General features: G+C 42.4%; 1 protein-coding gene across 1 annotated transcript in view; it reads right to left on the reverse strand.

The window, feature by feature from the left end:
- ATG7 (autophagy related 7) overlaps positions 1-15,588 on the reverse strand; it is a 253,122-nt gene that overhangs the window by 168,299 nt on the left and 69,235 nt on the right. The window contains exon 17 of the mRNA XM_028478750.2: positions 7,124-7,204. Within this exon, the coding sequence (XP_028334551.1) occupies positions 7,124-7,204 (81 nt within the window). The remainder of the gene's footprint in view (positions 1-7,123; positions 7,205-15,588) is intronic.

The following is a 15,588-nucleotide window of genomic DNA, read 5'->3' on the forward strand; positions in this document are numbered from 1 at the left end:
TAGATCAGCCCAGGCATCTCCCTTTACTCCAGTTGAGGAAAATGAGTCCCCAAAGAGAGAGGGCTACTTTCCCAAGCCACACAGAGAGGTCACGGTGGGGCTGTGGCTGGCTGCGCCCACATCCCCCAGGGTCTTGTCTGGGAGAGTGTGGGAAGGGTACCAAAGAAAAACTCAGAGCAAGGATGCCTTCCTAGGATCCACAGGCATGTTTCAGGGACTTCACAAAGCCAGTGAAATTGCCTGCAAAATTGTGTGGCTTCCATTTTTCAGGGGAGCAGGCTTTACTTCTTTTATCAGTCTGAACGAGGTCCTTGACTCAAAAAATGTAAGAACCACTGTGTCAAGGGTTGGGCTTGGCGGAAAAGCTAAAAGTGAAGGAGATTAATTCCAAACTAAAAGGAACTCAGATTTTCAAAAACCTAAAGACCATGCTTGGGCCAGGCAGCCAGTGGACCCATCTAAGGAGAACACAGCCCTGAATTTTCTGGTCTGGATGTTAGAGATCCTCTAAGGAAAAAATAAGATGTGTTTGGACAGGCGAGGCATGTCTTTGTGACCTCAGGTGACACAGAAAGGAGTAAGCAGCACAAACTTTAACTACCGATGAGGTGGTCTCAGGTTAGAAGTAACCAGCAAGACTGAGTTCTCTGGAACCACAGAAAAGGTTTCGGCAGTAACAGTCATCATGAACCATGATGGAAGGTTTCCGCAGCCTTTCAAAGCCAAGGCAGACGTGACTTTCAATCAGGCCTTTCACCGTACCTGCTTGTGAACAGTGACCCCAGAAAGGGTGCCACACGCCCCGGAAGACCTAATGCAATCACAGGGGTCTTTGTTTTCCTCTTATTTCTGATGTCAACATCAGTCCCAGGAGTGGGCAAAGGCCTTGGTACTTGGTCACAGGGAACTGGATACAGGTCAGCCATTGCAATTTCCCTGGGAAACAAAAAATATTTTCCCCACTCTATGGATGAGGAAATTGAAGCAAAGGGAGAAACGTCCAAGGTTTTTCAAGGAGGTGAAGAGCCAAGAGTTCTGAGGTTAGGGCTTGTAGCTAAATACTCCACACTGGCTCTGGCTGGATATTCCATCTCCTTTTGGGAACCGAGCAGTTCTGGAAGTTGGGGGAACTCTAGTTGCTAAGGACAAGATGTGAGATACAGTTTACACCACACAACTATCCATATGGAATCCATCGCACATTAAAACAGGAGACTTGAGGCCTCACTAGGTAAATGAGATAGAAAAAGGGAACCTGGGGGTTACTCCTCATTTTCCAAATCGGAGATTTATGTCCCTTTTGGAAGGAAGAAGGAACACCTGGCTGCAGCCCAGTTTTGAGTAATATTTGCCACTGAGAAGCCGTATGCAAAAATTCCTGGCACAACTTTGGAGAGCTCTTCCGACGGGGCTCTGGCCAGTCCTTGTAAATGATTGAGATTTAAAACCCTATCAAATCAGAGAAGCAGAGAGTATGCTTGATGCAGCACCATAAATCCCTCTCTGTAAAGCTAATTTCAAACTTACAACAGCAATGTTCAGAGAGAAAAATTCTCTGCACATACCCATAAAAGATAGGGTTTTTTTTTTTTTAAGCCAAGAAGGGTAGACATCAATGCCTAACAATGATCTGTGTGGCTGGAATACAGTCGATTACTTCCTTAAATATATTTTCTGATTTTTTGCAACGAAAATGCATTGCTTGGGGAATAAAGAATTAAATAAAAGTAAGTAAAGGAAATATAAAAGCTAGCAACTTCCAGTGTCAATAGACAGCCAGAGCTTATCTCATCCGACTGACTCATTTAACAGAAGAAAGGGAGGCGGGCAGAGGGGGAGCACCTTGCTCGTGGCCCCTCAGCTGGCCAGCAAGGGATGGAGAGCCAGGACCTGGAAATCCCCTGCCTGCCTTCCCGTCCTCTGCGCCCCACGCCCCACCCCCAACGGGCTGCAGCTGCTCGATTCCTCAGGCTAGGAAACCCCTAAGCCTGATGCGAGGTGAGAAAGACCCTCAAGGGCTAGACAAAGTACAGCCAGATGCCAACTCAAGAAGAGCTGAAATGAAAATGGTACTCACCAAGACAAGAGGACAATCTGAAGGGAACGAGGGTGTCCCAGGCTCTGTCACAACTGCTACACAGAACTTCATAAATGTGCCATGTTTTCTTGCCTCTGGCTGGCACACATGTGATCCCCCCATGCCTGGAATACCTTCCTCTTGTCCTCTCTCCCATGTATTTCTACAAATTCCTACTCATCCTTTAACATCAACTTACAAGTCCCTTGCAAGACCTTCCCTGGTCTTCCCCATTTACAAAGCTAATTGGTACCAGGACACCTTAAGAAGAGGATATACCTTGACTGTAGAGCATAGAATAATGTTAGGGAGATCAGCAATGGTTTATAGGTCTCCCTCACTCTCTTGATAGTGTGCTTTGAAGGCAGTGGCTATTTTAATCACCTCCATACCTCTGGTACACGGCAGGGACTCGAATGCCAGCTGAATAAACGTATGTCTGCTAACGGACAAACAGTAAGAGTTTAACCTCTCCTTCCAAATCTACCATTTGTCTTCCTCTCCTCAACGGTGCATCTGCAGAACTTTTAGGTAATACGTTGCTTTGGGAGAGAGGTTTTTCTTTAAAGAAAGTTTAAATACTTGAGTTTAATTTTTGGCATTTCATGCTTCTCTTTTCTTAACAAAGAGAAGAGAAATGCGAGAAGAAAGGTAGGATTATATTAATATCAAAATATAAATGGACAGGCTATGACAAAGGCAAAAAGGAAGCAGTTTACCACATGATGATAACAGCTGACACATACTCTACACCACCCTCTCCCATCACTCCAAGACACACATACACAGGTGCACATGAAAAGCTAATAACAAGTCACTTTGGGAAGTGTAGTCATAACCTATCAACAGAAGACCCCATCATATAGTAAACACCAGAATGAGTATATTATTAGGGTTGCTAATGGCTAATTAAAATCTGAAGATCAGGTTTCTGGGCACATCTTGCTACACCTGTGCACCAGGCAGTCCCAGACAGTATGAAAACCAAGTTTGGGGTCTGCTTCTTCATAATAGGCTGTTCCTGCAATATTGCCAAGGTTGTGACAAAATCGTGCAACAAGATCAAGAATCACCTGCCTGCAGTCTCCTCAGGCACAGCCCTGCTCCTGACTCTGAACATCTGAGAGAAGTTTCCAGTCAACTTCTAGGTCCCAGGAGCAAGACTACTGTTACATAAAACACCAGAAGGGGCCTAGTTTTACTCCTTCTAGGGAAAGAGAGTGGTCACAATACTCAACATACTGCTCCCCTCCCCCAAGACTGACTGGGAAGGGGTACAAGGGAACTTTCTGGGGTAATGGAAACATTCTATGTCTTGATCGAAATGTAGGTTACATGGGTGTATGTGTTTGTCAAAATTATAGTATTGTCCTCTTAAGATTCACACATTTCACTGTATGTAAATTTTGCCTAGAAAAAAAGAACCACGCACAATGATCAAACTCTAGGTAATAGGTTTACTATCTGCAGTAGTGTACGGACTAGCAATTTTGGAACTACTTTCTGTGTATTCTAGGCTTGAGCAAGTAAGTGAATATATGCAGGACACTGGGAGCCAGGTCTCTCACTGTTGGGGAAGGTAGTTACAAATATGGAAAGGGGAACGTTAACATTACCAAAGGGGATAAAATAGATCATGTGCCTCCTGACATGAAGATACATCATCATTTCTTTGGTATTCCTGCCAAAAATTCATAACCTGAGTCTAATCATAAGGAAACATCAGACAAATCCAAATCGAGGGAAATTCTACAAAATAACTGGCAAAATGTCAAAGTGGTGAAGTTAAGAAAGACAAAGAAAGGCTAAGGAACTTTTCCCGATTGAGGGAAGCCAAAGAGACATGACAACTAAATGCTCGATCCTGAACTGGATTCTGGTCTGGAGAAAAAACTTATGAAGAACATTACTGGTACAAATAATAACATCTGAAATATAGACCGTGTATTAGATAACAGTATTACACAAACATTAAACTGCTTGAATTTGGTAAGTGCACTGTGCTTAGGTAAGATAAGAACCTTTTTCTTAGGAAACATATGTTGAAGTATTTAGCTATAAACAATCACAGTGTCTCCAATTCACTCTCAAAGTTTCAAGAAAAAGAGGAGAGGGAGGGAGGGAGAAGAGCACATACACACAAATGGGGAAAAATGTAAACACTTGGGGGATCTGGGTAAAGGAGCTCCTTGTACTATTCCTGCAACTTGTCTGTAAGTTTAAAATTATATCAAAATAGAAAGGTCCCCCTCCAAATACCCTAACTTCCCCCAAATTACTTAGGTGAAAATCTAAAAACAACAAATTAACTCAATGTACTATAAGAAATTCTTTCAAGAATATCGGTTTCAAATTTATACTTTTCCCTTTGGTAGCAATTCCACAAAACTATTTGGCTCTGAATTCCTTTTTGAAACTAAAAAAGGACTTATACCTTCAAATAGGGTTTTTTGAAATTCTAGTGACATATACTATCATTTTGGAAAGTCTTACAAGGCAATAAATAGAAATTGGAATAAAAGCGACTCCTCACCACCCTCCTCCCTCCAGATTCTTCAATATTTTTTCTGGAAGATGGAACAATTCACCTGGCTGTATGCCAAGCTAAAATCAAATAGGATAAGGAACAATTTGCGTGTAGATGATTTAGCCTTCCCTGCCACAGAAGCAGAGAACTGTACTCTTCCCCACCTCAGGTCTTATAAAAGGTCTATATTTTATTTATATAAATAAGGTAATGAAAGCATTTTACTCAGCACAGTTTATTCTACCTCCCCAATCTTTCTGTACTTGTGCTTAAATCAAGACACAAGTATGGCCTTAGTGCTAGGGGGAAAAAAAGCAAAAATACTGAACACTACCAAAGGAAAAAATTACTTCATGGATGTCAAAGGAGAAATTTTTAAAAGTCATTTTTAGCCTCAAAGAATTTTTCTGAAACAATAACAACTATGATATGACTCAGTATAAAAAATATTATGCTAAGTATGAATTAAGAAAAATTCACATGCACAGAGATGAAAATGTAATTGGATTTGTCATTTCAAAGTATTAATGCTGGGTTTGCAGATAATAGAGAATGACATTCTCCTAAGTGAATAAATAAGTTAGCCAAGTAAGTAAATGCTGTGTTTCTACTGTAAGGAAATACATGCACCAATGAAGCAACCTTTTCAGCACAAAAGAAATTTAATACCCAGACCACATGAAAAGTGATCGCTATGGGAATAGCACAGCTGTTAAAATCCAAGTCAGTTTGTATTAAATCGTCCAGCATGTTTATGTAAAGCAGGACTCTCAGAATGACCACCAAGGGGAAATAATTTTGCTAACAAAAAAGTAATACCTATAATTAATTTAATGCTTACAATAAGTGTGAAAGAAAAATGCAAAGCTATTCTCTTTCCAAGAATATAAGGGACCTCAGCTAGCTGGTATGCTTGTGATCCTTTTGTAAACAGTATCTCAAGGGCTAATTTAATTAGAAATAGAAGGAGAAAAAATGAGTGTTTGCATTTCACTTAGAGAACCCAATTATCGTTATTTCATTGACTAACCAGATTTACATAAAGCCACAGAAAAACCTCTGGCACCGGTGCCAAACAATTTCAATATGAAAATTAATACTGCCAAGTTATTTTGAGACCAATTAGCTTAGCCATTCAAAGAAAAAAATGTGCTCCACTAAAGAGCACGTAATCCTAAAACCTGCATTTCTGAAGACAGAAGTGCACACAGACGTCCTTGAGGGCCTGACTCGAGCAGATAGAAGATGCCTTAAAGAACCTACAGAAAAAAGGAGCTCATGGATAACTACTAACAAACAGCTTTAAATCTCAACAGAGACACTTGGGATGCATAACGATAGAACAGGAGCTTAGTTTACTTTTGAAGAAAAGAGAGAATGAGTTACTCTAAGTTTTTGAGCACCTAAAATTAACCAAATTTATCAACATTGTCTGTCAAATCTGAGTTAACTTTTTTTTGGCCGTGCCGCACGGCATGTGGGATCTTAGTTTCCTGACCAGGGATCGAACCCGTGCCCCCTGCATTGGAAACTCGGAGTCTTAACCACTGGACCACCAGGGAAGCCCCCTGAGTTAACTTTTTAGAGAGACTGACTGGTCAGGATTGTGCTTCTCATAAGACAAGACCCGGGTAAAGTTTTCAAAGAAAGCTTGTCATCTCAGAGTGGAGAGACTATCCCTAGAATTCAATCCCTTTCAGAGTGCCAGATGTAGGCTACACAGCAAAGTCCCAAATTATAAGTGAGAGGCCAGAGTTCGGGATTAATGACCCCAACGCTATTTTGCATAACACTTGAACATGAAAGTCTTATCAAGAATCATGAGTTTTAAAAGCCCAGGTTAAATCACTGGGCATTAGAAGGCTTAAAGAGGTATCCAAAAGGAAATCAGCTATAACACACAGTGTCCATGTAAAAATAACTCAGACTATCTCAAAGCCTATTAAAAAAATGAGATGCCATCACTGTAGTTTTGAGATACATCAGCCGTTTCCCATTACAATGGAGGACATACCAGCTCTATTTTTAGAGCCTCTGGAGAGATCAAAGCTGAATGGGCCCTTTTATTGGCTCCCCATCCAGGGCCCTAATCTCTGTTTACTCTTTCTTTGTCATTATGTAGATCTCCGAAAGACACACCACCAGGACCGCCTGCTACCCCTCATCCTCTGAGTAACACTTAAAAATTGCTCTGTGACGGTACAAGCGAGGAGCTCTCTGCGGAGGAACAAAGATGAGTAAAGTTCAAATTCGAGTCAAAATTACCATCGTGATGCAAGCACTGATACAGAACTATAGTAATCTAATTCACTCTCTCTCTCTACACTATAAACCACACTTTCTCAGGCTGGTTTCTCTGTGAGAATGAATACAGACAGATGAAAACACAATCCTTTCTGCTGTGGCTTTTTTAGGCCCTCCCCTCCTCCACAGAAAGCCCTCAGTTGGTTTCAGTGCCTCTGGCTAGTAAGGCTGAAGAGCTCATTTTAAACAAGTCCCATGAACGTAGAACGACTTACTTTGGAAGAACAAGCTGTACATTTGTCAAATGCCAGGCTGACAGGAAGGACATTATCAAATCGCGACAGAAATCCTCGTATCTAAAAACAAACACAACAATTCACATCAAGCCCAGAATGACACACCTGTGAAGTACGTGTATAGCTTCTGACAAGAAGCGGGAAACACTTAATAGGGTGCTCTTGGTACAGATTAACAAAAATGAAGTTCAATGTGGATATTTTCCCTCGTACTATATAATCAGTTTGAGGAAGAACTATATGAGGTCCTTTATTCCATTAAGAACTGGTCTACAAGCTTTGCACATATTTGAAACCTAAACACAAATTGACTCCAAAATATAAAAAGAAAGCTGTAAAATCTGAAGTATTGTTTTCATAAATGTCTTCAAATATAAACCAGTCAACTAGTTTATTATTGACAATTCTCATGTATGTTACCGTGAATATAGGACAAGTGTGCATTTTTAGGATGCGGTATTGGGTGGGGCCTCAGTAGGTAGGAAGGGCTGGGGACTACAGATGGCAGAAATGGTCCTAAATATAGATCCAGTTACTTGCCTGAGTTGGAACAGATCGGGATAAAATGGAGCGCATTACCAAGTTTATGGGGAAACAGCGCCACCTTGAGCACCTCAGTTATAATTTCTGAATTACAACTCACTTCCATTTACGGGGTATCAGTTATAACCAGGTTTCGCAAACTATGATTCAAGTAATTCAGACACTACACTTCCAGAACTACACCGACACCAAAAGGGGACTTTAAACTGTTACATATATCATTTAAACATTATTACTAAAAATACGTATGGTGCAATCTCTAAAGTCTCCATAGGACTCAACATTTATAATAAGCCAAACAACACCAATCTTCTCATGAGTTAATTTACATGATCTTGACAACTACCCCACTGATGAAACTCCGGCTGGGAAGCGTGAAGCATCTTGGCTCAGATAAACAAAAAGTGACAACGCTAAGATTCAGAAGTGGGCCCCTGATGCCAAACCTGGCCAGGCCCTGGCCTGGGCTCCCTCTCTCCTTCCTTTCCCTTCCCTCCCTCTCAGGACAGCACAGCTTTTGTCTTCAATGTGAGGGCTCACCACACATTTAACAGCCTCACTTGAATACAGCAAAAGAACCAAACTCTCCCCTGCTCTCCCCCCCAATCTCTGTTGCCTTTAGTCACCCTACCAACACTCCCCCAAAACAAAACCAAGGAAACCTGGCTGACTCTTTAAAGAGACAGGTTTCCTTCTGAGTGTGGGCAACTCCACCTTTAAGCCCACACTGCAACTAGTCTAGTTACATTTGCATACTTATTGCTGGAAGATCTAACCTTAAAGGAAACGCCTATAGCAATCTTTTAAATGTCGTTATCTATACGATACCGATATAGCTTATCTATATGATAAGCTAGATAGCTGGGATAAGTTAGCTGGCCTCACGGTGAACCTTTGAAAATGTGACAATCTTTAGCTCTCTGTATCTCAGGAAGGTGGTGACCATTTCCTAATACAGCGCTTGAGGCACAAGCAGGGTCCTAAGTTTGCTCTCCAGGTCACCAAAACAAGAGACGGCAAACCAGCAGAAAAGACTATAACGGCAGGTCACGAATGGATATGTTGAGATCCTCATGAGATCTGGAAGTTACAGGCCCAAATAATTCTCATAGTGAGTCTCCTTCTAACTCAATGGCTTTAATATTAAATTTACCTAGAAAAATATTTATCATATGTAGCATATTTTCCATTAAAATGTTCACTGATATGGCCTACAGGTTAATGTCTCCATATAGGCTTCATCAAAAGGTCTCCTGATTCTCTCTTCTCTCATACAGGTAATAAACTTTGTGTTGTGCAAAGAAATACTGGTATTTTTCTCTGCTAAACTGTTCCACGATTGGAGGTGCGGAGTTAAAGGTGAAGGGAAGGGAGACAGGAGACCCAGTTAGGAGCAGAAAGGAAGGGAGAAAAAGGAGAGGAAGGAAGGAAGGAAAGAGAAAATATAAACCAAAAACACAGGTGGTGAGCAACAGAAAGGAGCCAAAGTGAATGGGGTGGCCAAGCAGGGGCACCCACACCATTGTTTAGCACCCCAGACAGCTCTTTACCAGGAAACTGACTCATTTTCCCAGGAAATGAAGTAGAATAACATCTGTGTGTGAGGCCTTTCAAATTCCCCAAGTTGGTATCAGAAGGCTCAGAACTCCACTAAACTAATTCCAGTTTTAGGAAATTTAAAAGTGGAAGGCCTGTTCTCACACCAACTGCAACAGACTCCTAAAAGGCACCTCCACAGGTGAGCTCTCTCCCGTCCACTGAATCCAACACTCTGCTATGGATTAATTTTCCTAAGACCCAGCTCTGAGGTGTGTCACATTTTATCAGCTTCCTAGAGTTGACCAAAAAAGCAGAGAATTCCTCATGCTGGCACTCAAGGTTCCCCCTAATCTGGGCCCATTTTGCCTTTCTGGTCCTTTCACAGGCTTCATACAACTACTAAGCTCAAGTACAACGTCCCTCCCATCCCTCCCAAAGGCATTCCTGCGTTGCTGACCTTGTCTCAGGCCGAATTCTGCGACTCAGAGCTCTTCCTTTGGGAACCAGCTATATAACCAAATCTACATCTTCCATAATAGTCACTCAAGCTCAAACACACCTCTTTCATAAATACTCAATCCACCCACCACTTGACTTAGAGATAACGCCTTCATTATGTGAAATCCTTCTTTTTAGTATTTATCACCAAAATAACTTATGTAATAGTTATTTCTTTAAAAAATAACAGGTTTACTGAGATTAAATTCATGTACCATACACTTACTTTAGAGTATACAATTCAGTGGCTTTTAGTATATTCATGGAATTTTGTAAACATCACCAATACCTAATTCCAGAACATTTTCATCACCCCCAAAAGAAACTCAGAACCCCTAAGAAATTAGTCCCCATTCTCCACTTTTCCCAGACGCTGCCAACTACTAATCTACTTTCTACTTCTATTGATTTGCCTAATTTGCCTATTTACTACAAATGGAATCATACATGACTGGCTTCACTTACTAACTATATTGTATCGTGTATTTCATTCCTTTTTATTGCTAAATACTATTCAATTACATGGATATACCATATTTTGTTTATTCACAAGTTGAGTAACTTTTGGGTATATACATAGAGTGGAATTAACGGATCTCATGGTAACTATATGTTTAACATTTTGAGGATCAACGTGACTGCACCATATTACTTTCCTGCCAGCAACATGCGAGGGTTCCAATTTCTCCACCTTCTTGTCTCTTTGAGGTAGCCATCCTAATGAATGTGAAGTGGTAGCTCACTGTGGTTTTGATTTGCATTTCTCTAACGACTAATAGTGTTCAGCATTTTTTCATGTGCTTCTTGACCATTCATATTATCTTCCTTCAGAGAAATGTAGATTCAAATTCTTAGCCAAATTTTAAATTGGGTTTTCTTTTTATTGTTGAATGTTAAGAGTTCTTTATATATTCTGGATATGAGTTTCTTTCAGATATGATTTTGCAACTATTTTCTCCCATTCTGTGGGGTGTCTTTTCACTTTCTTGATGGGTGTCCTTTGAAGCACAGAACTTTACTTTCTTGATGTCCTATTTTTCCTTTGGTTGCTTGGCCTTTTGGTATCATAGATAACAAACCAATGCTCACCCAAGGTTAAGAGGAGTTAGTATGTTTTCTTATTTAATAGTTTTAGCTCTTACATTTAGGTCTGCAATCCATTTTGAGGTGTTTTTTTATATGGTGTGACATAAGGGTCCAAATTCACTGTTTTGTATGTGGAAATCCAGTTGTTCCAATACTTTCTTGAAAAGGCTCTTCTCCCCCCGTTTAATTGGCAAGAAATGACCATAAACGTCAGGGTTCATTTCTGGACTCTCAATTCTATTCTGTTGATCTACAGGTCTACCTTTATGACAGTACTACACTGTCTTGATTATAGTAGCTTTGTAGTAAGTTTGGAAACCGGGAAGTATGAGTCTTCCAACTTTGTTCTTCTTTTTCAAGATTATTTTAACTATTCTGGGTCCTTTGCATTGCCAAATGAGTTTTAGAATCAGCTTGTGTAATATAATTACTTCAAAATTATTTTTTAATCTCTCTTGCTTTTAGAGGGCAAGATATAGGTTGAACTATTTGCATCTGTCCATAGCACAGTGATTTGCTCATAAGAAATACTAATTATTAATTATGAAATGAGTGGATGAGAAAAACACAAACATCCCAAAGCCAACCAAATTATTCATACCTGAAGTATTCAGAGAAAACACATCCCAAATAAACCACAAGAAAAACTCCATCTTACCACCATTCACATCTTCCAGGCAATATGAAGCCCTACCCCATCAACAACTCTTTAAATCCCCTGTATTACAAATGCACTGAGCTTCCACAATATGCTCTGTATTCCCTAAAATCTTACAAGAAATGCATAAAATTTAAACAGCAGAAGTTGCTACTTTAAAGTTTAGCACCTTCCTTAGACTTGCATAGAAATCCCAGAGCAAATCTAAAATCCAGGCACCTGATGCAAAATCCTAATAAATATATTCTACCTATTTGGAGAGGGCAGGCACCAATCCACAATCAAAGAAGTTAAAAGGATTTGTCCCTTGCTTGGGTGGAGAAAAATTCACCATCACCTTCCTACTCAGAAGTGTGCAAAGTATATGAAGCAATATGTTCATTTGGTGTTTTTCGAAGCCTGCCTGATCAGAAGAATCCCCTGGAATTTGACTGAAAAGATCTGAAGTAAGGCCAGAGCATGTGCATGTTTAACAAGAGCCCAGGTGATTCAGAGCCTTTGGAAGAAGATGCTTTCGGTTACCAACCTCCTTTACCCCTTCTCGTGGTTTAATCTATACACTCAGCATCACCTGCTGGATGTCAGAAAGCAGATGGAAGCAGTTTGCAAGCCTCTCCCTCCTTTCCACGTTTTTTATGCATAGCACCACCACACCCGGCTGATTTAGCCACATCTAAATTAGCATCTAAATGACAAGATTTTATAAAGTGATTTCTCCATCCACTCTAAGGCCTCTCGACACTGCTCAAGGTACAGTCTTCCAACTTTGGGGACTACACACAGCTCACTCTAAACCCTTATTTGATTATAATATTTGCTGTCAATCTTTCCTTACAGGAGGGTAAGTATTAAACGGCTATTTTTAAAAAATTTAATTCAACCTATTATAAAAATAATAAGCATGACAGAAAGCAAAAGAGCAAACAAAAAAATAACCCGTACTCCCATAGCATATTTACTCCTGTTTTCCTATTTTTTCAAATATATTTAAATACTTAACTTCCTTTTAAACAGCCTCCCGAATACTACTGGCTTCTCAATCTCTCCCCTCCCTAGAGGGGGAAAAACTGCCAATTCCACAAACACACGAACATACACACATGCGCCTCTACTAGAGGGGCCAAACTTTGCCTGCCTCGCTGCATATTTTATTTTCTAAATTACATTGATGAAGTTTTTTTTTTTCCTCTTAATGCTAAAAAGAATAAAGAAGATATTAAAATGGCCTGTATGAAAATCCAGTCAGTGGTTGCCTGGGGCTGAGGGTGGGGATATTACCATAGAAAAGGCACAAAGTCAGTTTTGGGGATGGATGGAAAAGCTCTGCACCTCGTTTGCGGTGGTGGTGGTCATATCCAAGTGTACACACTCATCTAAACTCATTAAAATGCACGTTTAAACGGGTACATTTGACTGTACATAAGTTATGCCTCAAAAAAGGTGACTAGGGGCTTCCCTGGTGGCGCAGTGGTTGAGAGTCCGCCTGCCGAGGCAGGGGACACGGGTTCGTGCCCCGGTCCGGGAAGATCCCACATGCCGCGGAGCGGCTGGGCCCGTGAGCCGTGGCCGCCGAGCCTGCGCGTCCGGAGCCTGTGCTCCGCAACGGGAGAGGCCACAACAGTGAGAGACCCGCGTACCGCAAAAAAAAAAAAAAAAAAAAAGTGACTAAAAAAAGTTCATAACCTCATTAACATTTCCCAAACAATACAGAAAGGTACACACAATGAAAGCATAAAGTCCCTATTGCCCCCAATGCCTCTGCCTCAAAAAAAAAAAAAAAAAAAAAAAAAAAAAAAAAAAAAAGCCCCTCCAGCATCAGTTTCCAATGTAGCCTTCCAGGGAAAGAAAAAGTGTTTTATGAAGAGACCAGCTCTACAACATGCGTCTCTTTGCTACCCCCCGAATATTTAGAAACCCCACCTGGGAAGCTGGGAGAAGGACAATTACCTGCGGTTTCCTGGCTCCCTTCCCTCTCTTCACCCCCAGACCCCACAAAGGGCAGAAGGAGCTTGCGTTGAACCCCCGCCTTCAAATAGCAGCGAGGCGCACGGCTGTCCTTGCGCTTGGCTAACATGGCCTCAGGGCGCCGCCCCCGGAGGGCGCAAAGATGAGCGCAGAAATGACGCACAAAGCCTCAGAGCAGGGCCGATATAGGCTCCCGGCCTCCCTCCTCCCTCCTCCCTCCTCCCTCGGGGCGGTTCCCAGGAGGACAGTGGGCGGTGCCGGCCGGGTTCATTAGGCGCACCTGTGCGCATCTAACTAGCGTCCAAGGGTTGGAAGGCAGGAACACCTGTTTGGGGGTGTGTGCTAGGGACTAGGAGTCCAGGGCCCTTTTGGAAAGAGAACTAGGGCCGGTGGGAGAGCAGAACTCAAAAGCCATGATCAACGAGCAGGAATGGTCCGTGTTAACCTGACGAGTTATGTACTTTGTCCCATAGGACGCCATCAAGAAACCATCTTTATAGAATGCAGTCGCTGTTCTCAAACACCTAACGTCCCTGGAGGTTGTCATTCAGCGGGTCCGGAACAGGGCTGGGAAATGTGTACTCTAGAACGGCTCCCGAGGTGATTCTGATGCACCATTCCTGGATTAGGCTGTCTTCCACTTCGCGGCTCAAGGACTCCAATTCTATGCCCAGATCCTCTGATATCTCCTCCGGTCTATTCTCTGTACAGCAGCCAAACCTGATCACGTCACAGCTCCGTTTATGGCTTTTCAACGGCTCTCCGCTGCCCCTGGGTTTAAGATGGCCTGTGAGGTCCTGCCTCTCCTCCTCTTCCCCTGTGCTCTCCCAATTCTCTACGTTACAGGGACACTGGTCGCCTTTCAGATTCTCAAACTCACCCATCTTCTCCGCCTCTCCTGTGCCTCCCCTAAAGTGCTCACCCCTCTCCCTCCTCCCTCCATAGAAACAACGGCTCCCTCCTAACCTTGGAAGCTGTGCAGAAGGGCATGTCCTGACATCCTGTGGAAATGGTGGCCTAGGGGACTGAGCAGAGGACTGACATCTGCTACGTGCCATCCCTGTGTCTGGCTCTCTGGAGTGGTTTCACATACTCATCTCACGTTGACCTCACCACCATCCTGTGACTTTCCCCTGTATTCTAGACAAAGAAATCGAGGCTCAGGGAAGTGGCTTGGCTCGCCCAAGATTCCACAACTACCAAGTGGTAAAGCCAGGGATCTGAGTTCTGTTCCTTCTCTCCAAAGTCTAGGGGAAGAGGCTGAAAATCAAGGAGAAGGTAAAAAGAAAGGAAGAAAGAAAGAGAAAACTAGAAGAATTAAAATATAAACACCCCCTCAAAACCAAAAACTCAACATCAAGATGGCTGCCATCAGGGTCTGAGTGGATTAAATTATCTTCAGTCATTTATGCCCAGTCAGCTACAAAATAAATAGATCAGGAATAGAAAGGCGTCTCTTCCATTCTGGGCAGCCCCTCATGGTGTTTACACCTCAGCTGAGTGAAAGCGTCTTGAGCCCCAAGCTCACCTTGAAGTGGGAGATAGATGGGCTCCAGGTTAGACATTTACAACTGGCCTTCTGTTAACATTTCATGGGGCAGGAAAAAATGGGCTTCAGGCCGGACACTTACAACTAGCCTCCTGTTTGCATTTCCTGAGACAGGAGATAGGTGGGCTTCAGGTTAGACATTTAAAATCAGCCTCCTGTTTGCTCTCTGAAATGGAAGCAATGACAGAGACAGGGTAAAAAGCCAAGCTGTCTCTTGTGGATGCCTTAAGATAACAGTCATGGCAAAAACGAAGAGGGGCAAAACCTTGTTTGAGTAAAGGATCGAGGGATCTCTGCTTCGCCCTTCCTTGGGGCAAGGGAGACACTACACAGGTGTAGAAAGGCTCCTTGGGGGTCAAAAGTCAGGGGACAACTCCATGCCATGGTGACTCTTGCTTCTCCCAGGTGCCTTCACGTCGGGGTCCATCTTGACTGTGGGGTGCATGTGCACCTAAGGGGAGGGTCCTGAGACAAATTAGCCAGGGGGGGACAAGGCAAGATGACTGGCCAGAAGGGAGACAAAAACCTGGAAAACTGCCCCCTTATAAAGGATTTAAACTTCCTCAAGGCGCTACTCTCTGAGTTCTCCCATGTGTCTTTCCGCAC

This window comes from Physeter macrocephalus, chromosome 18, assembly GCF_002837175.3.
Source record: "Physeter macrocephalus isolate SW-GA chromosome 18, ASM283717v5, whole genome shotgun sequence".
Classification (NCBI taxonomy): Eukaryota; Metazoa; Chordata; class Mammalia; order Artiodactyla; family Physeteridae; genus Physeter; species Physeter macrocephalus.